Genomic DNA, 21,882 nt, shown 5'->3' on the forward strand with positions numbered 1-21,882 from the left:
CATCCTATCATGAGTGGAGAAACTTACCCACTGCCTCCTAGAATCTAAGTAACTTGAATGACCAGGGTTGTTTCCCCCGTAAAAGAGTCAAAGCCTGTCCAGGGGCAAAACCGTGAAAATCAGTGAGGAGAGAGAAAAGAACAGGCAGGAAAGAAGACACACAGTAAAGCAGCTGTGTGTCCACAGGAAACGTGCCTTCCCTAAGGTTTTGTAGCAGCTGTGAAATGCCACAATGCACCCGTCTTGGAGTGACTCTTATTTTCTTTCCACTGACACCCCAGATCTGCCTGCTACACTCATCTCTGACTCCACGGCTAAGTTACCCTCACCTCCTGACAACCCCTGACCCTCAGTTAACCCCCCCCTCCTGAGCCCACCTCTAAATAGCATGCAAAGCAGAAGTGACCCCACTTCCCTGGCACCGTCCTCCTCCTCCTCCAACCTTCAGCTGCAAACAGACCTTAAGAAGACACTTTCCTTCTTCCTTTATCAAGCCTCACTCCAGCGTCCTCTGTGCCCCCTCCCTCATGGCACCAGTACAATGAATCTGGTTGTTTCAGTTAACTGAATTTGCCAAGCTACAGGCTGGTCCCTGGTGGTCTGGATGAGTCAGTATTAACACCCCAATGCTCATGAACAGCCCCCCAAACTGATGTTTGGTGTTTTGGCTTTGTTTCTTTGACCACAGCATCCACATGTGACTTCGAGGAAAGGGATGGTACCTTTTTCCAGGGAACAAGTGGGTCATTTTAGGTGCTTTCATTGGAGCCCTTAAGTAGTTGGTTATGTTGGCCTTTGTGTAGTTCTCAAAGTCTTTTTGACTTCAGCAAAAGGAACAAAACAAAATGTGAAAATAGATGAGCAGCTTTCATGTGACAGCTGGGAGGCCTGTATTGCGAGAAAATTAATGAAGCCAAATTCCGTCACTCAACGGATTCTCACTGAGCCCTTTTTACCAGCCATAGCCTCTGCTAGATATTGGGGACCAGGTCAGAGCCCTGCTGTCCTTGCTTCCTGGAAGCCTGTGAATAAGTCACAGTAATATTCAGCACTATTACTCTTAGAACTGCTAGTCTAAGCTACAGTTTATTGAGCATCTACTATGCCCAGAACCATGCTGACCCCTTTACAACAGAACTTCTCAAACCGCAAAGAGCTTGGACGTCCCTGGCGGTCCAGTAGTTAAGACTCCCCGCTTCCACTGCAGGGGGCGTAGGTTTGATTCCTGGTCGGGGAACTAAGATCCCACATGCTATGAGGCGTGGCAAAAAAACCCAAAACTTCAAAGAGCTAGAGAGTCCCCCTGTATCTGGCTAACCATGCAGGCTGTGTTTGGGGCCTGAGGGTTCTATTTCTAATGAGCTCCCAGGTAAGGCAGATGTGGTTGGTCCAGGAACCAGACGGCGAGGTGGCACATCTTATACACCTGTATTTGTCATCTGTCCACAAGCATATTCTGTGGAATGATGACCTCCTCTCCGGGGGAAGATGTAATTGCTGCCCTTCCGTATGTAGATACTAGGGTTTAGGAAAGCTACACATGGTACTTCATGGTGCACAGTTGACTTTCCACGTTTGGCATAATTTATGGTTTCCTTTCCTACAGCCCATTCACTTTCCACTCTGCAAGGTGAGTGTGTCATGTCTTCTCCTTCCTGCTCTCACACCTCTACCATCTCAGGCTCCTCCCTGTTAGCCAAGGGCCCCGTGGATCAGTCAGGGTTCTCCAGGAAAACAAGACCAATAGGATATGTGTGTGTGTGTGTAAACCTGTCTTTACCCTTAAAGACTGATTGGTTGAGGCCCACCAACATTATGGAGGATAACCTGCTTTACTTAAAAGTCTACTAATTTATTTATTTTAAAATTTATTTATTTATAAATTTATATATTTATTTATTTATTTTTGGCTGCATTGGGTCTTCGTTGCTGCACACGGGCTTTCTCTAGTTGCGGCGAGTGGGGGCTTCTCTTTTTGCGGAGCACGGGCTCTAGACGCGTGGGCTTCAGCAGTTGTGGCACACGGGCTCAGTAGTTGTGGCTCATGGGTTCTAGGCTCAGGCTCAGTAGTTGTGGCGCACGAGCTTAGCTGCTCTGCGGCACGTGGGATCTTCCCAGGCCAGGGCTCGAACCCACGTCCCCTGCATTGGCAGGCGGATTCTTAACCACTGCGCCACAAGGGATGCCCCAAAGTCTACTAATTTAAATGTTAATCTCATCTAAAAAATATCTCCACAGCAAATCTAGACTAGTGTTTATCAAATACCTGGGCACACTGACCTTGCCAAGTTGATGCATAAAATACATAATCACACCCTGTTTCTTATTTTGCCAAAGTGTCTGAGTATTCAGAAGTCCACCATGGACTTCCACTCACCTGCTCCCTGTCAGCCTCAGGGCCCAGAGGTCACTTTGCCTTCTCCTCTCCCTTCACTGCTCCCCTTAGCTCCTGCCCAGCCCCTCCTTCTTTTAAGCCACACACTGTAATTCTCCCATCCTTAAGATGGGACCCATGCTCCCTTGGCCACTGCCACTTTTTCCTGCCCAATTGTCTCCACTCCCTCACCTCCTTTCTCTCTCCAAACTATTCCATCCCAGCAGCTCTACCACCTCTGCTCTGCTCAGGGGCCCTCTATACCAAATACTAGGGTCAGTATTCTTATCGGTGTTTTTCCTCATCTAATTTGTTCTTCCAGCAGCACTTACCTTCACGGAATATCCCTCTTTCTTGAAACACATTTGCCTGCCTGGGATCCCAAGGCTCGGCACTGCCCAGATTTCTCTCCCGCTCATGGTGGCTCCTCCTTCTCCTTCCCCTTTCCCCCCTTCCCCCTTTCTTCTTCTCCTCCCCCTCTGGATCTCCCTCCTCTCTTCCTAGTCTCCAAAGCTGGTGTGGCAGATCCACCCTCTCCAAGGCAGCTTCTCAACCTGCACTTGTCCATCCCAGGGTCTCAATTCCTGCTCCGTGCTGGGACAAGATTTCCACCTCCAGCCTTAGCTTTCTCCCTGGACAGTCATAACGATTTGTCTTTTGAGCACTTCAGACGCAGCAAGTCCAAAACGTATCTTTGTCTCCTAACCCCTTCCCAGAAACCTGCTTTGCAGTCTCCTAGGCAGACCCTCCAATCACCCAACTGGGGCCAAAACTACAGCCGTTTCTCACTCCTTTGACACCCAGCAGCACACCATGGGGGAAGTCACCACTGTTCACCAGCTGACTCTGGAATGGACCATGTCCTGCCTGCATTTCTGTGGCTGCTTCCAACATGGCCTCTGCCTCCTCCATCCAGCTCCAATCTGTGCTGCACAGTGATCACGTAAAATCAAAGTCCCATCAGGCCATGCCCTCACTTGAAACCCTCTAAGTGTAAAATCCAGAGTCACTCCATTCCAGCCTCCAGAGTCACTCCATTCCAGCCTCCATTCCAGCCTCTCCGGGGGGGGGGGGACAAGCCTCCTGCTTTATGGCCTTTGCACATGCTGTTCCCTCTGCTGGAATGTTCTTTCTGCACACCTCTGTTCAGTTTGCCCTGCACCTGCTCTCTCCTCAAATGTTACCTTCTCATGAAGGTCCTACCTGACCGCCCCAGCAGGATCCTTCTTAGCCTGCTTGATTTTTTTCATGCCATCTACCATCTGATTCCCCTTCCAGCTTCTAAAAGCCAGGATCTTCTGTCCACTATGGTCTCCCCAAGGTTGAAACAAATGGTGGCACACAGCAAGCCTTTCATAAAAATAGACACAATCAGCAACACAATATAAACCACATGAAATGTACACATTAAGTGTGAGATGGCTCGATGGTCCTTGAGCAGCATTGACATTCAGGGTTCTCTTTCTGTTGCTTCACTAGTGGTATCTGTCCCAATCCCATCTCGTGTCAAGGAAAACTCCTTCCCATGGCCTCCAGTTGCCTCCCCACCTCCACCCTGAGCTGACACCCTACTGTACTTGCTCACTGGCTGCCTCACTGTGCTTCCACAACTTTAGGGCCTTTGCTCTCATGGTGGCTTCTACCTGGGACCCTGACCTCACCCAGGCTTGGGCTTGATCAACTCCCTCATCTCAGATGTCACAATCACAGTGGAACCTGTCCTGACCTCTTCTTTAATACTGTGACTGTCACCAGCTCATCCCCAGCACCCCTGTTCCCTGATGCTGCTCCACTTTCCTTTTCCTCTGCAGCATGGATCAAACATAGCAGATCATGTTATTGATTTTGCTAACTGCCCGCCCTGCCCCTCTCAGCCATCCCCTCAGCCAATTGTGTTCACAGATGCACCCTGAGAACCTGGAATGGAGCCTAGTATAATGAACGCCTAGTAGGTACTCAGTACACATTTGTCGAACGATCTAATGGCCTCGTGTATTTAACGAGGTAGACAGCATCATCCTTTTTCTGGATGAGGAAACTGAGGCGCAGAAAGGTTAAGTATACCTGAGATCACCTGGTTAGGAACTGATGAGGCAGGTTTTAACCCAGGTGCTCTGACTCATAACCCCTGTGCTAAGCGAAACCCAGAATAAACACAAAGCTTCGAAGAGATAACAGTGTACAGGGAGGTGTCAGGTCAGGGGAAGGAACTGGACAGGGCAGGGAGGATTGATCTGATGCTGTGCGCTAGGAATTTCTGGGCCCTGCATTTTATCTGCTTTAGAACTGCAGTGGGCAGAACTGTGAGCACAAATTACCAACACTCAACAGGTAGTTCCCTGCCCAGTCACAGGGCTGGGAACCCAGGCAGAGGATCTGGACTTTTAGAGCAGGTTGCACTATTTGCCAAAGTACCTTAGTCGGACCTGCCTCGGCGAATCCTTGGCTCTTCCCCAGCTTCTCCTCCAGGCCATGGTGCCTGGCTGGTGTTCCTGAGAAGGGGGTGCACGTGAATCCTGTTACCGCTGAGTCGAGTTAAGTGGGTGGCTCCCACTTGTATCTGCAGGTTCCAGGTAAGAACTCTGGGTGGCCCTGCCGGCATCTGGCTCTATTTGGGGGAACAATCACTTTACACAAAAATGAGCGTTACTTCTTTGCTTTGATTCATCTCCTGCAAAAGTCACAGAATCCAAGCATACGGCAAATGGTGGCTCCCAGTAACTCCCCTACTCAGGAGTGACTATTCATAATTGAGAGGAAGAAACAAAAGGCTCCCAAGTCCAAGGAATAAGGAAAAGCAACACTGCTAAGAAATCCAGGTCCTCAGTCCAACCACCTCTCTCCCACCTGCTCAACCAGGCCACTTTCTTTCAGGGAACTGGTATTGTCCTACTTGATCTGAGAAAAATCATTTATCTGCAGTAGTGTATCACCTCTAGTAGATGTAGACACTTCTCTGCCTTCTTCCGTGGGGGAGTCCAACTTCAGTGCCAGGCAGATGAAGAAAGAGAAGGGTTGGTGGGAATCAGGCCTGCTCAGGGACCCGATACATGCTTGCTCCTAAACCCAAGAACCTGGAAGATTAACGATGACCCCAGGAAGACCCCTCTGAGCCTTTGAGCTATGTTCAGCATAGGGCAGTGGCAAGGAGCCCTATCTAGAGGTCCAGAGGCCCTAATTCTTCTTGCCCCTCACGGCCCCTCGACCTCAAGTCAAAGTCCCTTAACCTGTCCCTCGGCCTCGGTGTGAACAGCTAGCTACACCCTACACTTAAGGGAGCAATAAGCACTCCGACCACCCACTGGGGGCCGGGATTGACCAAAGTTCCTCTGCGCACTCCCCAGAGCTGTCCTGATGCTCAGAAGGGATGTGTAAGGGCCGCTGTCAAAGTCCACAAACCCCCCAAAAGCCGGAGCTTAAACCTTGGGCATCCGATAGATGACGAATCGGGGAGGTGACTCTTACGTTCTCCAGTCCTCCTCGTCTCTTCAGCGGCCGCGGGCCGGACCTAGAGGAGGGGTTTTGGCTGGAAAGGGGTTGGACCTGTCAGGGCGTGGGGTGCGGGGCGGTCACACCGGGATTCTCAAATGTAGCGGCCCGCTGTGCGCGGCAGCCTTCTTCCTCCGCTCCCCCTCCCAATTCCAGCATTCAGCCTCGGCTCCAGGATCGTCCCTTCCGGGCGTCCCCAAGCCCGTGTGGGAGTCCGAAGGGGTAGAACAGCGAAGAGAGGAGCCCCCAGGCCAACCTTCCCACACCGGCGGCTGTCCACGGCAGGGCGCACCCGCGCGAGCCCTCCTGCTGACCGTGTTCTCTGCACCCCCCCGCTCTGCCACCCGCCTCCAGGCGCGGTCCTAGCTGAGCCTTCGACGACCCGGCCTCACGCCCCGCCTCGACGCGCGCCCCCCGCGCCAGCCCGCGGGGAGGCAGGGCAGAGGCGGTGTGGTTGACCCACAAGGCCCCCGGCCAAGCTCCTAGGCCGGGTCGCAAGCGGAGCGGAGCGGGGCGTGGCAGGGCGGGGCGCGCCGGCCGGGCCGGGCCGGGCCGGGGGTGTCGGATGTCACCCCCAGCGCACACCTCGGCCGGGGGGCGGAGGAGCGAACCACTGAGATGCGGAGACCTCCCCAGTCCTAGAGCGGAGCAGGAAGTGTCCCAGGGGAGGGAGCCGGAGGGCTTCGGCCTTTCCTTTCCTCCGCGTCCGGCGGGCTCCGGAGGCGGTCAGGCCTGCACGGCCCGCCAACTGGGACGCGGCGCGGCGGTGAGTGCGGCCCAGGCGGCCCAGGCTTCTGTGGCCCGCGCGCCCTGCCTCGCTTCCAGGAGCCGTGCGGTGAGTCTCCGGGGAGGGGGATAAGACAACACAAATGTTGTTTTTCAGGCGCCTCCATTTGCTACCATTTCTTCCCTCCTAAGCGGAGCCGTGGTTTTCTGGATGAGCAGGAGACGGGGGCTCGGCTAGCCAGGGACGGAGTGGCCTCTGCAGAGGACCCGCCTCAGGAAGCACACCCAGGGGACCGGGCTGGAAGGATGAGGAGCTGCTGCCGCAGACTTCCGCCGCAGGAGGGATTTGAGTTAGACGCAGGGAAGGAGTTCCAGGCTGTGAGGTGAGGAGCCGGGAACTGGGTAAAGTGGAGGTGGATGTGTGTATGTGTAGGGAGGGAAAGGGAGAGAGGGAAAAGGGAGAGAGATCTGGAGCGAGGAAAGGCTTGCCCTTTTTCCTGCCATAAAATGCCCATCCCCTCCTCTTTCTGCTGATCCAGCTGTGTTCCTCCGCCTAGAGCTTTTTTAAGCATGCCCCGCCCCCCTGTGGGATCCTCTTGGGACCAACGTTAATTCATTCATCACACATCATTTCTGAGACTCTTATGTGCCAGGTGCTAGGGTGACAGGAACACGGCTGTCTGGTTAGGGATGATGGGCAGAGCCTAGAGCCAGGTGCCCGAGAGCGGGTATCTGAGTACTGACTGAGGGTGGGGCACAGGGTGGGTGCAGACCTGAGGAACCTAGAGGCCCTGCAGGTGTGTGATGGCTGAGTTCATGGAACGTGGCAAGTGAGTAAGGCTGAGATTGGGTGTCAGATGCAGGAGCAGACACTGGAGGAAATCCGGAGGCGGGGCAAGCTGTAGCGTGTCCAGCCAGATACCCTCAAAGTCCTTTTATGTCAGTCTGTATTTGTTTTTATGTTGGAAAGCAAAGAGGTATAGAGATTTGGGTTTTTTTGATTGCCATTCAGTTCTTCTGTGAAGAACACTTGTCTTCCTGTGAAATGGGAATGAGGCCTGCGTTTTGCACGGAACCCTTGGGGGGTGGGGGCACTGAGCTGTTAAGATTAAGGTGCTGGCATGCTGGGGAGCCTCATAAACCTGGTGAGGAGGGCAAGTGACCATGTCCAAGGATCTCAGAGGCCTTATGGTGGGGGGGGGACTGTGTGCGACCCCACGTGCCATTCATTTTCCCTGGGTCCCATAGTTTTGAGTAGTGGCCGCTACTCTCTGAGGTCGCTCTGTATGTGTTCACTGGGGAGGTGGAGGGGCCCCTGAGCCCCACCCTACAGATATGGAGGCTGTGCCATGAGTGCCCAACCTCTTTTCCGCCTGAGAAAGGTCTGTGAGGTGTGTGTGGTTTTCTTCATTGTGGTCTGAAGAGAAGAGAAGGCAAGATGGGTGGAGGCCAGGTGGAAGGTCCAGACATCGTTAAATATACGCTAAAGTTTGCTATTCAGACTTTAGTGAGTTGGGTGGAGGTTCATCTGAAAGTACGGATGTTTTTAAATACATGATGTTATTTTTCTGTAGGAAACTCGGGATGTGGCTGCCTCTTTTGACTTTCTCCATCTCTTGTCTGGGGATCTCCTAGGCTGTCTGCTTTATTCCCTGCTTCCCAGTGCATAGTCCGCTGAGCAAGGCCGATTCTCAGTCTGTGTTGGTCTAGCACTGATTGTCAGCCCTAGCCACCAGCAGGATGAATTTCCTGGATCGGCTTTGAAGACTTTTCCTGTGCATGTCTGTCTTTGTCCTTCTAGCTCATTTTGTAAAGGTCTCAAGGGCAAGGACGGTGACTTTGGCTCTGAAGCCTCAAGATAGCGGCCTTCTCAGCTCGTCCATTTCAGGTCCTTTCCAGGAGGACCTGGACACCGAAGGTACCACAGAGCGTTAATTACATCTCTCTCCTGCATGCGGCCCTGTTGATCTCCTGGGATGCTTGGAACGCCAGTGCCACATTGCAATGCCACTGATTTTCTCCTGGACTCCCTGCCTTGTTTGTCCAGTCACCCAGTTAGGGGAATCACAAAATGATGCTTTTGGGAATGGGGTCATTCCTTCTCTCCCTTTGTTTAAGGATCATCCACACTGACACTTCTCACATGTCCCAGGGCTTCTCCCAAGGGCTGGTCTCTGTGGGCTTTTTCACTTTTCCCATCACCACCCCCAAAAAACTACTGCAGGAGACCAGAACATTGAAGCCAGTGATTTCTGTTTGGAAATAGGGTCGTCTTCTGCTGCTGACCCCCATCAAATCCCATCATGCCCACAGCCCTGTGCCCCCGAGTCTTGGCTCCGAAGGAAAGTGAGGAGCCCAGGAAAATGAGGAGCCCACCGGGAGAGAACCCTAGCCCCCAGGGTGAGCTTCCCAGCCCCGAGTCCTCCCGCCGCCTCTTCCGACGTTTCTGCTACCAGGAGGCGGCGGGCCCCAGGGAGGCCCTGCACCGCCTCTGGGACCTGTGCCGGGGCTGGCTGCGGCCTGAAAGGCACACCAAGGAGCAAATTCTGGAGCTGCTGGTGCTGGAGCAGTTTCTGGCCATCCTGCCCCGGGAGATCCAGGGCTGGGTGCGGGCCCAGGAACCTGAGAGTGGCGATCAGGCTGTGGCTGCTGTGGAGGCACTGGAACGAGAGCCGGGGAGACCCTGGCAATGGGTGAGCAGAGGGGGCTGGGCTGGGCTGGCTGGGAGGATGGGAAGGGAGAGGGAGAGAGTGGGGCTGGGCAGCAGGTGTGGAAAGGGGGGCCACCTTGTGCCTTGATGGTTTGGTGGGGTCACGCATCCCCTGGCCAGGGATGAGGAATTCCATCTAGAGCTATGTGCTTCAGTTATGCCCACATTGAAGTTTGGTTTTCTCAAAAAGCAGATTCCATTCCCTAAAGGCCCTAATTGGTGGCATGGTTATGTTACCCCCGCCCCCGCACTTTATAGCCCTGTACAAGGCTAGGACTGAGCTTCTAGTGGTAGAGTCAACAGTAAGCAGGCCCAGGGAGGGAGGGGTTTGCCCAGTCCCTGGCACAGTTGCTGGTCCTCATCTGGCCAGGGACCCCTCCACCGAGCTCTGAAAAGCCCTCTCTGGGATTGCAGCTCAAGCACTGTGAAGACCCCGTGGTGATTGACGATGGGGACAGCCCTCCAGACCAGGAGCAGGAGCGGCTGCCAGCAGAACCCCAGAGTGACCTTGCAAAGAGCCAGGACGCCCAGCCCATGGCCCTGGCTCAGGGCCCCGGGCTTCCAAGCAGACTCTCGGGCCAGCTCAGCGGGGACCCAGGTAGGGAGCCCAAGGGAGTGGGGAAGGGGTGTTTGTACCTAGTCCTGTGCACTTGGAAGTAGCTCTTGACATTTTTAGTTCTCTCCTTCCCCCTAAGTAGCCTGGAACCATTTTCAGCGTCTGGTTCTTCCCTAGAGCAATTCAATCAGAATCTCATGAGAGTATCCTCTTCATGGGTGCCAGGTCTGCCCAGAGGGACCTCTGCTATGGGTAGGTGTTTTTGAGGCTGCATCATCTTGTCTCTTTGAGGGCGCACCTCTCGGCTTTGTTGGTCTGGGGACAGCTGGGCACCGTCGCCGTCCCAATAGGGCCTGTGTGGGGAGCTGAGCATGGCCATGTCCTCTTGTCTCTCTGAACCGCTCTTTCCCCAGCCAAACAACTTCCGCTGTCAGGATTGTTATAATATTGCAAAGAAATATAAAAATGCTTCCTAGGGGATAGGGTGGTATCTTCAGGACTTGGAGCATGGATGTTGGCTAGACGTGTCTGAATATCTGTACAAAATGCACCAATGGCCACAGTCAGGTGGCTTTAGCAGCAGATACACTTGGCTTTGAATCCTCCAGGTATGACCCAGGGCATGCTTCTAAACTCTGCAAGCCTCAGTTTCCTGGTCTGTCCAGTGGAGATAATCTCAATAAAGTGAGTCACATGAAATTTTGGTTTCCCGGTACATATAAAATCTGTGTTTACACTGTAGTCTATTGAGTGTCCGATAGCATTATGTCTAAAGAATCAATGTACATACTTTAATTGAAAATATTTTATTGCGGACTATCATATGAGCCTTCAGCACGATGAAATGTTTTTGCTGGTGAAGGGTCTTGCGTCCATGCTGGTGGCTGCTGACTGATCAGGTTGGTGGTTGCTGAAGGTTGGGGTGCCTGGCAATTTCTTAAAATAAGACCACAATGAAGTTTGCCTCATCCATTGAATCGTTCCTTTCACGAACAATCTCTCTGTAGCACGTAATGCTGTTTTATAGCATTTTACCCACAGAACGTCTTTCCTTTTAAAATTGGAGTCAGTCCTCTCAAACTCTGCCATTGCTTTATCAACTAAGTTCAGATAATATTCTAAATCCTTTGTTGTCATTTCAGTAGTCTTCACAGCATCTTCACCAGGAGTAGATTCCATCTCAAGAAACCACTTTCTTTACTCGTCCGTAAGAAGCAACTCCTCATCCTTTCAAGTTTTATCATGAGATTGTCGCAATTCAGTCACATCTTCAAGCTCCACTTCCAATTCTGGTTCTCTTTGCTGTTTCCACCACATCTGCAGTTTCTTCCTCCACTCAAGTCTTGAACCTCTCAAAGTTATCCATAAGGATGGGTATCACCTTCTTTCAGACTTCTGTTAATGTTGATATTTTGATCTCTTCCCATGAATGTTCTTTTTTTTCTGGCTGTGCCGCGCAGCTTGTGAGATCTTAGTTCCCCAACCAGAGATTGAACCTGGGACCCGGCAGTGAAAGCACCGAGTCCTAACCAGTGGACTGCCAGGGAATTCCCGTGAATGTTCTTACTGGCATCTAGAACGGTGAATCCTTTCCAGGAGATTTTCAGTTTACTTTGTCCAGATCCATCAGAAGAATCACTGTGTATGGCAGCTATTACCATGTGAAATGTATTTCTTAAATGATAAGACTTGAAACTTGAAAGTACTCTTTGACCTGTGGGTTTCAGAATGGATGTTATGTTAGCAGGCATGAAAACAATGTTAATCTCGTCCATCTCATCAGGGAGCTCTTGGATGACTAGTCAAAAAGCAGTACTATTTTGAAAGGAATCTTTTTTTCTGAGCAGTAGATCTCAACAGTGGGCTTAAAATATTCAGTAAACCATGTTGTAACCAGATGTGCTGTCATCTAGGCTTTGTTCCATTTATAGAGCACAGGCAGAGTAGATTTAGCATGATTCTTAAGGGAAGTTTTAGTAGTTTTGGAATTGTAAATGAGCACTGGTTTCAACTTATAGTCACCAAATGCATTAGCACCTAACAAGAGAGTCAGCCTGACCTTGGAAGCTTTGAAGCCAGGCGTTGCCTTCTCTCTAGCTCTGATAGCCCTATAGGTGGCATCTTCTTCCAATATAAGGCTATTTTGTCTAAACTGAAAGTCTGTTGTGCAGTGTAGCCACCTTCATTTCATGATCTTGGCTAAATCTTCTGGATGACCGGCTGCTTTACCTTGGACTTTTAGGTTATGGAGACCGGCTTTTTCCCTTAAACCTCGTGAACCAACCTCTGCTAGCTTCAAGCTTTTCTTTTTCAGCTTCCTCATCTCTCTCAGCCTTAATAGATTGAAGAGAACTAGGGCCTTGTTCTGGATTAGGTTTTCGCTTAAGGGAAGGTTGTGGCTGGTTTGATCTCTCCAGACCACTAAAACTTTCACCATATCAGCGATAAGGCGGTTTTGCTTTCTTGTGTGTTCATTGGAGTAGCACTTTTAATTTCTTTCAATAACTTTTTGTTTGCATTTGCAGCTTGGCTGTTTGGTGCAAGAGACCTAGCTTTCAGCCTGTCTCAGCTTTTGACGTGCCTTCCTCACTTCGTTTAATTATTTCTGTCTTTTGATTTAAAGTGAGAGGTATGCGGCTCTTCCTTTCATGTGAACACTTAGAGGCTATTGTAGGGTTATTAATTGGCCTAATTTCAGTATTGTTGTGTCTCACAGAATAGAGAGGCCCGAGGAGAGGGAGAGAAGTATGGGAGCCACTGGAACACACACAACATTTATCAGTTAAGTTTGTTGTCTTATATGGGCATGGTTTACGGCACCCCAAAACAATTACAATAGTAACATTAAAGATCACTGATCACAGATCACCGTAACAAATACAATAATGGAAAAGTTTGAAATGTTATAAGAATTACCAAAATGTGACACAGAAACATGAAGTGAGCAAATTCTTTTGGGAAAATGTTACCAGTAGGCTTGTTTGATGCAAGGTTGCCGCAAACCTTCAGTTTTTAAAAAAAGTAATATCTGCAGAGTGCAATAAAATGAGGTATGCCTGGATACCCATAAAATACTGAACAGGGGGCCTGAGCTGCCCATGGTTTGTTTGGATTTTTTTGATTTTTTTTTTTTGCTGTGCCATGCAGCATGCGGGATCTTAGTTCCCTGACCAGGGATCAAACTCGTACCCCCTGCAGTGGAATCATGGAGTCCTAACCACTGGACAACCAGGGAATTCCTGCCCATGATTTCTAGTTGAAGTAATTAATCATCATGGAAAGAAGTGGTGCTCTCAGTTTGAAGGAAGTGACCTGTAGGGTGTGAGGGTTAGTTTGGGCAGACTTGTGCTACAGTTGTGCTATAGTTATAGATGGAAAAAGAAAGTATGAGGAGACCAGGAATGCGTTCCTATGATTCACAGAAGTTGTCCTTGTCATTGTAATAAGGTTTTCAGTTTTTAAAAGTTACATATTACATTTCTTTATGTGTGAAACTATACTGATTTCTGTACAAATCAAATTAACGCTCCAGCCTCTCCTTGGTTAAAAGTCAAGACATGTGCTAGTTTGTTTGGGCTGCCATAATAAAGTCCCACAGACTGGGCAGCTTAAACAACAGAAATTTATTGTCTCATGGTTCTGAAAGCTGGAAGTCCTAGATCAAGGTATCAGCAGAGTTGGTTTCTCCTAAGACCTGATTCTCCTTGGCTTCTAGACAGCCATCTTCTCCCTGTTTCCTCACATGGTCTTCCCTGTGTCTGTGTCCTAATCTCCTTTTATTATAAGAGCCTCAGGCATATTGGATTAGGGCTCACCCCAATTACCTCATTGTAACTTAATTATCTCTTGAAAAGCCCTATGTCCAAATCTAGTCCCATTCTGAGGTACTGGGGGTTGGGACTTCAACATATGAATTTGGCAGGGATGCAATTCAGCCCATAACCACAGGCATGAGAAACAACCATTTGCCCAAATAAACAATGCATGTGCAAGCAGCCTGGGTTATGCAGGTTGATGATGGCCATGACAGGACCCTCAGGAGGAGGAGGTGCTTCAGGAACTGTAGCAGCCTACTCACTTCCGGGTGAAGTTCTGAGATGATCCAGCTACCATGGATGGGCTTTGGGGCAAAAGGGTCAGCGCTTCCATTTCCTTGAGCAATAATGAATGGACAAAGTAGGCATGATGAGAGTTAGCTGTTGACACCTTAAACGTTCAGGTGATTTATCATTGGGAAGCACTTCCAGTAAAAGCCATATAGTTCCTAATCTTGAAGCTTTTCCCCCAAATATAGATTTTGCTTAGAGGCTGAAAGCTGTCCAAAGTAATCTTTAAAGCGTCGATGTGCTCATTTATCATGGTGAAAGATAGGGTAGGGCTGTGTTTTATACCCCAGAAGGTGGTAGGTATGAGAGCAGAATGAAAACATGCCTTCCTCGAATCCATGCCCACCTAGCCTGAGCTGCTGGCAGCGGAGTGATGAGGCTGCCTTCCGTGGGGAATTCTCCTCACACACCCCCACCCCAGTGTCACTGCTGGTCTGAGCTGGCTCCTGTCTCAGGCTGTCGTTCCAAATAGCCACACCTGCCCCTGCTGTTTGCCGAACGCTTTATGTCCCAGGTGTGAGAGGTGAGGAACACTGGCTTCTAATGTTAGCTTTGACACTGATTTCACATCATGAGCTGCGGGTAACCTCCCAGATTTTTTCCAGACTGAGAGGTGATAGTGCAGCTTCTTCTGTGAAAGGGGTACCTTTTTGAAACACAGCTCATTTCGACATGGCTGCACCATGGGCCAGGTATGTGGCTCACTTCTTGCAGAAGCCTGGGCACGTGCTGGTCAGGGGAGATAAATCATATGAGAATGTAGCAGAAGCGCTTGGGAGCCCAAGATAAGGGAGAGTGAGATGATCCCAGTACTACAATGTGTACACATTTTGAGTGATGGTGGTTGGGCACTGTGGGAGGTGCTCTTCCAGGAGCATCTGATAGAGATAATAGTCTTTCTTAAAGAGCTTTGCAATTTATAAACTTATAAATGTATACATTTATATGACACTGGAGTCCCACAATAATCTTAATTGCTAACAGCTCTTACTGACCCCTTTTACTCCATGGACCTCTAACCTTCATTTCCCTTGTATTGTGGATGATACAGCTGACGTCCCTGGACCTTCAGGGAGTCACATAGCTAGTTGGTGGCAGAGCCAACTGGACCCCAGGCATTCCCCGTTACTGCCCCCACTGACATGTCTGAAAGCAAAGTGACAGAAATCCTTATTTTGCAAGTGCTTTTTTTTTTTTTTTTTTTTTACTTAAATTATTTATTTATTCATTGGCTATGTTAGGTCTTTGTTGTTGCGCGCGGTCTTTCTCTAGTTGCAGCGAGCGGGGGCTACTCTTCATTGTGATTTGCGGTGGCTTCTCTTGTTGTGGAGCACAGGCTCTAGGTGCGCGGGCTTCAGTAGTTGTGGCTTGTGGGCTGTAGAGTGCAGGCTCAGTAGTTGCGGTGCATGGGCTTAGTTGCCCCGCAGCATGTGGGATCTTCCTGGACCAGGGATCGAACCCGTGTCCCCTGCATTGGCAGGCGGATTCTTAACCACTGTACCGCCAGGGAAGTCCCGCGGGTGCTTTTTATGTGCATCATCTGGTAATCCTCTTTCTACAGGTGAAAAAAGAGACTCAGGATTTTATGAGCTATCCATTTCTGATCTCTTTCAGTCCTGCAAGACACTTCCCTTCTTCAGGAAGCGAGTTTGAGAGACGCACAGCAGGTGACTGCCCTCCAGCTGCCCCCGGTGAGTGTTTTCTTCAAGGGTCTTTGAGAACCCCATATTTGCCTGTCTCTAAGCTGCATGGCCGCTTTTCCAGGACCCCAGCCAGCTTGCTGTCTGCCCCACAGGTTGTTCAGCCCTAGCAGAGAAAAACTAATACAGGAAGGGCATGAGTTTGTAAGATGCTCTTCTGCATCCCTCCTGCCTGTGTAGTCCTGGCTGTTTGTCACCTTCGGGAGCCTTTGTGCAGACAAAGATAGTGGAAAACAAATGCCCTGGAGTCCTCGTCTGTTGTCCTCTTGGCATCTTAGAGTTCCTTTCCTGTGAAAAAAGAGAGACCTCTTCACTCTTTTACTTCATAGGGTATTTTTTTTATTTAATAATAATCACGGTAGTAGCTATGTCAGAAATATTAGGAAATGGAGGAAAAAAGCACAGATTATTTCAGCACTGTCACACAACCGTGCAGTGAGTTGTTAGGGAATCTCCTCTGCATTTTCCCCTTCCACGTTCCCTCACGAGGCTTACTTTCTCAGGTGTCCTCACAGGATAGGGGCTGGTGTTGGTCTGGCAGGTGCTCTCACCCACCTCTTTTCAGCCCGGTTTCTGCCTTCGGCCTTGGTTTCCCACCATACCCCTTCATTTTTATTTCTAACGCTTTCCATTGGCTGGCATAAAATTTAGTTACTGTACCACAGAGTCATCTCCTCCCACAAGAATGGGCTGTGTGAAGGTATGGACTTTGTTTTGTTTCTGGTTCCCTGGCAGCTGGAAGACTGAAGGACAGTAGATGCGCAGGAAACACATCTCAAGTTTGCTGTCTGCACAGTGCATTCAATAAGACTTTAAACTTGGGGAGTGGAGAGGGCTCAGGATAGGAAGGAATTAACCAGGGTACATGGGATGGGGTGTCTCTGTTCCCTCAGTGCTGTACTCATGGGCCCTAGTGCTCAGCACACGTGTTTTAGCATCCTCTATGTACTGTGGTAGTTGTTGAACACAAATGACCCAAAGGAGATGAAACTCATATTTCTTATTAAAACTTGATACCTTTGACCAGTATGACACACAAGGAGATACTGTGAATTTAATATCTAATGAGCTTTGGTATTCATCTTGTGAAAGGAAAATGTAGATTTTGATAGATCAGTGCTGTTTTATCACTCTATTGAGGACAGTTTCTGCCTAGTGCACTAGAAATCACCATTGTGAAGGTCTTTTTTTTTTTTAGTTTTTAAAAAAAATTCATTTGTGGTAGAATGTGCATAACATAAAATTTAGTATCTTAACCATTTCTAATGTACAGTAGTGTTTTTAAGTGTTCAGTAATGTTAAACATATTCACATTGTTGTGTAGCCAATCTCCAGTATTTTTTCATTTTGCCAAGTTGAAATTCCTCACAAATTAAGTAATTAGTTCCCTCCATTCCCTCATACCCCCAGCCCCTTGAAACCACCATTCTACTTTTTCTATGATTTGACTACGCTAGATAGCTCATAAAAGTGGAATCCCACGGTATTTGTCTTTTTCTGACTGACTTATTTCATTTAGCGTAATGTCCTCAAGGTTCATGCATGATGTAACGTGTGTCAGAATCTCCTTCCTTTTTAGGGCCGAATAATATTCCATGGTATGTATGTAATGTATTTGGTTTATCTGTTCATTCATTGATGGACACACCTTTTATTATAAATAATGCTGCTATGATCATGGGTGCACATAAAGTTTATATATTTTTTATTTTTTTACACAATTGTGGATTCACATGTAGTTGTAAGAAATAACAAGAGATCCCTTGTACTTTTACACTAAATGGTAACATCTTGTAAAAATATAATACAGTATCACAACTAGCATGTTGACATTGATACATATAGGATACAGATCATTTGCTTCACTGGAGGATCCTCCATGTTGCCTTTTATAGCCAAACCCACTTCTCTTTTACCCCATGCTCTCATCCTTCTCTGACAACCACTAATCTGTTTTACAGCTCTGTAATGTTGTCATTTCAAAAAAATTATATAAATGGATTTATCAGCATAATTCTGTGGAGCTTCAGCCAGGGTTTTACATGTATCAGTAGTCCATTCCTTTTTTAGTGCTGAGTAGAATTCCTTGGTTTGGATATACCACAGTTTGTTTAACCCGTTACCTGTTGAAGGACATCTAGGTTGTTTCCGGTTTGGGGCCATTTTGCATAAAGCTGCTGTAAACATTTGTGTATAGGTTTTGTGTGAACATCGGTCTTCATTTCTTTGGGGTAAATGCACAGGCATTCGGTTGTTGGGTTGGATGGCAAGTGCCTATTTAGTTTTTCAGGGAACTACTACATCCTTTTCCAGAGTGACTGTAACATTTTGCATTCCTATGAACAATGTATGACTGATCTACATTTTTCACATCCTCCCACCATTTGTTGTCACTTTTTTTATTTTAGCCATTCTGATAAGTGATATCTCATTATGGTTTAAATTTGCATTTCCCTAGTGACTAATAATGTTGTACATCTTTTCAGGTGCTCAGCTGCCATGTGAATATCCTCTTATGTGAAATGTTTCTTCATGACTTTTGCCTGTGATCTAGTTGGACCATTTACTTTTTCACTGTTGTTTCAAGAGCTCAGTATATATTCTAGATACTTGTCCTTTGTTGGATATGTATTTGCAAATGTATCCTCTCACTCTGGAACTTGTCTTTCCATGCCTTTAACAGAGTTTTTAGCAGAGCAAAAGTGTTAAATTTGGATTAAGTCCAGATTGTGAGTTTTTCCTTTTAAGGATCATGCTTTTGGTGTAAAGTCTAAGAACTCTTTTGCTTAGTCTTAGATCCCAAAGATTTTCTCCTGTTTTTTCCTAAAAGTTATATAGTTACGTACGCATTTTACATTTAAGTCCATGATACATTTAATCCATGATCTGTGATCCATTTACATTTAAGTCCATGATCTCTAAGTTTTGTATAAGGTGTAAAACTTAGGTCAAGATTCATGTTTTTTGCCAGTGGACGTCCAGTTGCTCCAGCACCATTTGTTGAAAACGTTCTTTCCCCCACTGAATTGCTTTTGCTCCTTTATCAAAAATCCATTGAGCATATTTGTGTGGGTCTTTTCCCAGGTTCTCTGTTCTGTTCCGTTGATCTATTTGTCTCTCTCTCTAATAGTACATAATTTTGATTACTGTACCTTATACTAAGTCTTGAAATTAGGTAGATTGATTCCTCCTTTTTCATTTTTTTTTCTCAAAATTATTTTAGCTATTTTAGTCCCTTTGCCTTTCCTGTGAATTTTAGAATAATCTTGTCCATATCTATAAAGTGTATAACTGAGATTTTGATAGGAATTTTGTTAAACCTGTGTATCAATTTGGGGAGCATTGACATTTTTATCATCTGAATCTTTCAATCTGTGAATGCAGAATCCTTCTCCATTTACTTATTTTTTTGATTTCTTTCATCACTGTTATGTAGTTCTTAGCATATAAATTTTGTATGTGTTTTGTTAGATTTATATGTAGGTACTTCATTTTTTGAGGAATTATAATTTTTATTTTTAATTTTGATGATAACACATCCATTTATAGTATAAGAAACACAATTGATTTTTTTTTTTTTTTTTTTTTTTTTTTGTGGTATGCGGGCCTCTCACTGTCGTGGCCTCTCCCGTTGCAGAGCACAGGCTCCGGACGCGCAGGCCCAGCGGCCATGGCCCACGGGCCCAGCCGCTCCGCGGCACGTGGGATCCTCCCGGACCGGGGCACGAACCCGCGTCCCCTGCATCGGCAGGCGGACTCCCAACCACTGCGCCACCAGGGAAGCCCACAATTGATTTTTGAGTGTTTATTTTCTATTCTGTGACCTTGCAGGATTCATACATCAGTTTAAGGAGGGTTTGGGGTTTTTATTTTATTTTAAACAGTTCCTGGAGTTTCTCTGTAGACAATCGTGTCATCTGCAAAGAAAGGCAGTTTTCTTTCTTTCTTTCCAGTTTTTATGCATTTATTTCCTTTTCTTGCCTCATTCCACTGGCTAGAACTCCCAGCACAATGTTGAATAGCAGCAGCGGGGACAGACATCCAGCCTTGCCTTGTTCCCGATATTAGGGGAAATGCATTCAGTCTGTCACCATTAAGTATAATGTTAGCTGTAAATTTTAAATAAATTATCAAGTTGAGTAAGTTTCTTAATTCCTATTTTTCTGGAGTTTTTATTATGTGTGATTGTTGAATTTGTCAAAACCATTCCTACTTCAGTTGATATGATCACGTGAATTTTCTTTAGGCTGTTAATATTATGGATTGTATTGATTGACTTCCAAATATTGAACCAGCCTTGCTTCCCTGGAATAAACGCCTTCTTGTCATGGTATAAAATTCTGTTTATATATTGCTGAATTTTATTAGCTATTATTTTGTTAAGGATTTTTTTTTTTTTTTTTTTTGGCTAAAAAGCAATCCATTTATTTGAGTGTACTTTTTTTAGGCAATTTTAACTTTTTCCACTGCCTTAACACCACTATTTCTCACTGCTGGTCTTCTCTTCAAACACTTTTTTCAGGAGAATCCTCATCACTGTCTGTTTCTGCTTCTCTATCCTCTCCAATTAGAAGATCCAGTGTATCTCCCACTTTCACCGTTCTGCTTTTCTTCCATAATTTTTTCCCGTTCAGCCTGAGTTCACCTTTGTAGAATGCATCTTCCACTTTGTTTCTCCTGATATCTAGGCCCGTCTTCAGGATAACATCATATCGGAAAGCCTGCACTACTTTTTCCAGGTCCTTATGGTCTCTGACTGCGCTGGGGTCGTCCTCTGGCTCCTCTTCCTGCTCACTCATCTCATGAGTCCCCTTCATCTTCCACTTTTTGCAGAGTCTTTTTAGTGGATTTTTTAGAGTTTACATTACTTTGGAGTCTTATGGAAAATGGGAAAGTATATTCTTTTTGTTTGTTTGTTTTTGCGGTATGCGGGCCTCTCACTGTCGTGGCCTCTCCTGTTGCGGAGCACAGGCTCCGGACGCGCAGGCTCAGCGGCCATGGCTCACGGGCCCAGCCACTCTGCGGCATGTGGGATCTTCCTGGACCGGGGCATGAACCCGTGTCCCCTGCATCGGCAGGCAGACTCTCAACCACTGCGCCACCAGGGAAGCCCATAAAATATATTCTTGAGATATAAAAAGCCCTGAGAGTCTCAGTGAGAAAATGTTATGGAAAAATGTTTTATAATTTGAAGCATTTAACTTGGTACTAGACAAATATAAGTATCGATTCCAGGAAGCACAGTGTTTATGTGAAGGTGTCCCTCGTAGAGCTCTGCAGAGCCCAATCCAGGCATCTGGCTTTCTTAAAACGCTTCTGGGCAATCTGAGGCTAGTCATAGCCATGGCTCGTACGACCTTCCCGGGTCCTCAAGGTCAAGGGAAACTGGACACCAGCGTCCTCGAGCTTGCGGTATGCGTCTGCAGCCAGCAGGAACGGCAGGGCCCAGGGGAAGACGGCCTCGGCCCGCCGGGTTCGCAAGGCCCCTAAGAGCCCCCGGATCCACAGGGCATCCCAAGCTGGCCCGGCTGGGGCAGGACGCCAGAGACTCACGCGGAGACCTGGCAGGAGCGCGGGCAGGGGACTGGAGCTCGCCCTGCCCGTATTTCCCATGTGCTTGCTGTGAAGCAATACCTGTCAGTGGTTTTTGTTTGTTTGTTTTCTTTACTGTCTTTGCCTAGTTTTGTTCAGGGTAATACTAGCTTCAGAAGATGAATTGGGAAGTGTCCCCTCTTCTTGTATTCTAAAAGAGATTGTATAGAATTAGTGTTATTCTTCGAGCATTTGGTAGGATACTCCAGCGAAACTATAAGAACCTGAAGGTTTGGGGGTGGGGTGGGTTGTGTGTGGTATTTTAATTATATATTAAACTTCCTTAGTGGTTATAGGGCTGTTCATACTATCTGTTTCATAGTGGATGAGTTGTGGTAGTATGTAGTTTTCAAAGAATTGTTTCATTTCATCTAAGTTGTTAAATTTTTGTGTGTGGAGTGATTTGTAGTTTAACTTTATCATCCTTTCTGTTAATCAGCAGGGTCTGTGATATCCCTGTTTCATTCCTGATATTGAAAATTTGTGCCTTTATTTTTCTTTGTCAATCGTTTCAGAGGTTTTCAATTTTATTGATATTTTCAAAGAACTGGCTCTTTATTTCATTGATTTTTCTCTATTATTTTTCTGTTTTCAATTTCATTGATTTCTGCTCTCATATTATTTTCTTC

At 47.3% G+C, this 21,882-nt stretch overlaps 1 protein-coding gene and 1 pseudogene across 1 annotated transcript; one reads left to right on the forward strand and one right to left on the reverse strand.

Moving 5' to 3' along the window:
• Positions 1–6,450: 6,450 nt before the first annotated feature.
• Positions 6,451–18,289, forward strand: LOC132517406 (zinc finger protein 496-like). The gene is made up of 7 exons (XM_060144557.1): positions 6,451–6,629; positions 6,747–6,972; positions 8,391–8,507; positions 8,856–9,282; positions 9,714–9,897; positions 15,576–15,652; positions 18,148–18,289. Exons 4-7 carry the CDS (start codon positions 8,893–8,895, stop codon positions 18,208–18,210), a joined length of 714 nt encoding a protein of 237 aa, XP_060000540.1. The 5' UTR covers positions 6,451–6,629; positions 6,747–6,972; positions 8,391–8,507; positions 8,856–8,892; the 3' UTR covers positions 18,211–18,289.
• A 1,796-nt stretch (positions 18,290–20,085) lies between these two features.
• Positions 20,086–21,012, reverse strand: LOC132517408 (mitochondrial transcription rescue factor 1-like; annotated as a pseudogene).
• Positions 21,013–21,882: the final 870 nt, after the last annotated feature.

Source organism: Lagenorhynchus albirostris, chromosome 3, assembly GCF_949774975.1.
Source record: "Lagenorhynchus albirostris chromosome 3, mLagAlb1.1, whole genome shotgun sequence".
NCBI classification, from domain to species: domain Eukaryota; kingdom Metazoa; phylum Chordata; class Mammalia; order Artiodactyla; family Delphinidae; genus Lagenorhynchus; species Lagenorhynchus albirostris.

Coding starts and splice junctions, on each gene's coding strand:
- LOC132517406 (XM_060144557.1), top strand. CDS start 8,893: ATGCCCACAGCCCTGTGCCCCCGAGTCTTGGCTCCGAAGGAAAGTGAG. Junction 9,283..9,713: donor CGGGGAGACCCTGGCAATGG/GTGAGCAGAGGG, acceptor CTGGGATTGCAG/CTCAAGCACTGTGAAGACCC. Junction 15,653..18,147: donor CTGCCCTCCAGCTGCCCCCG/GTGAGTGTTTTC, acceptor ACATCTTTTCAG/GTGCTCAGCTGCCATGTGAA.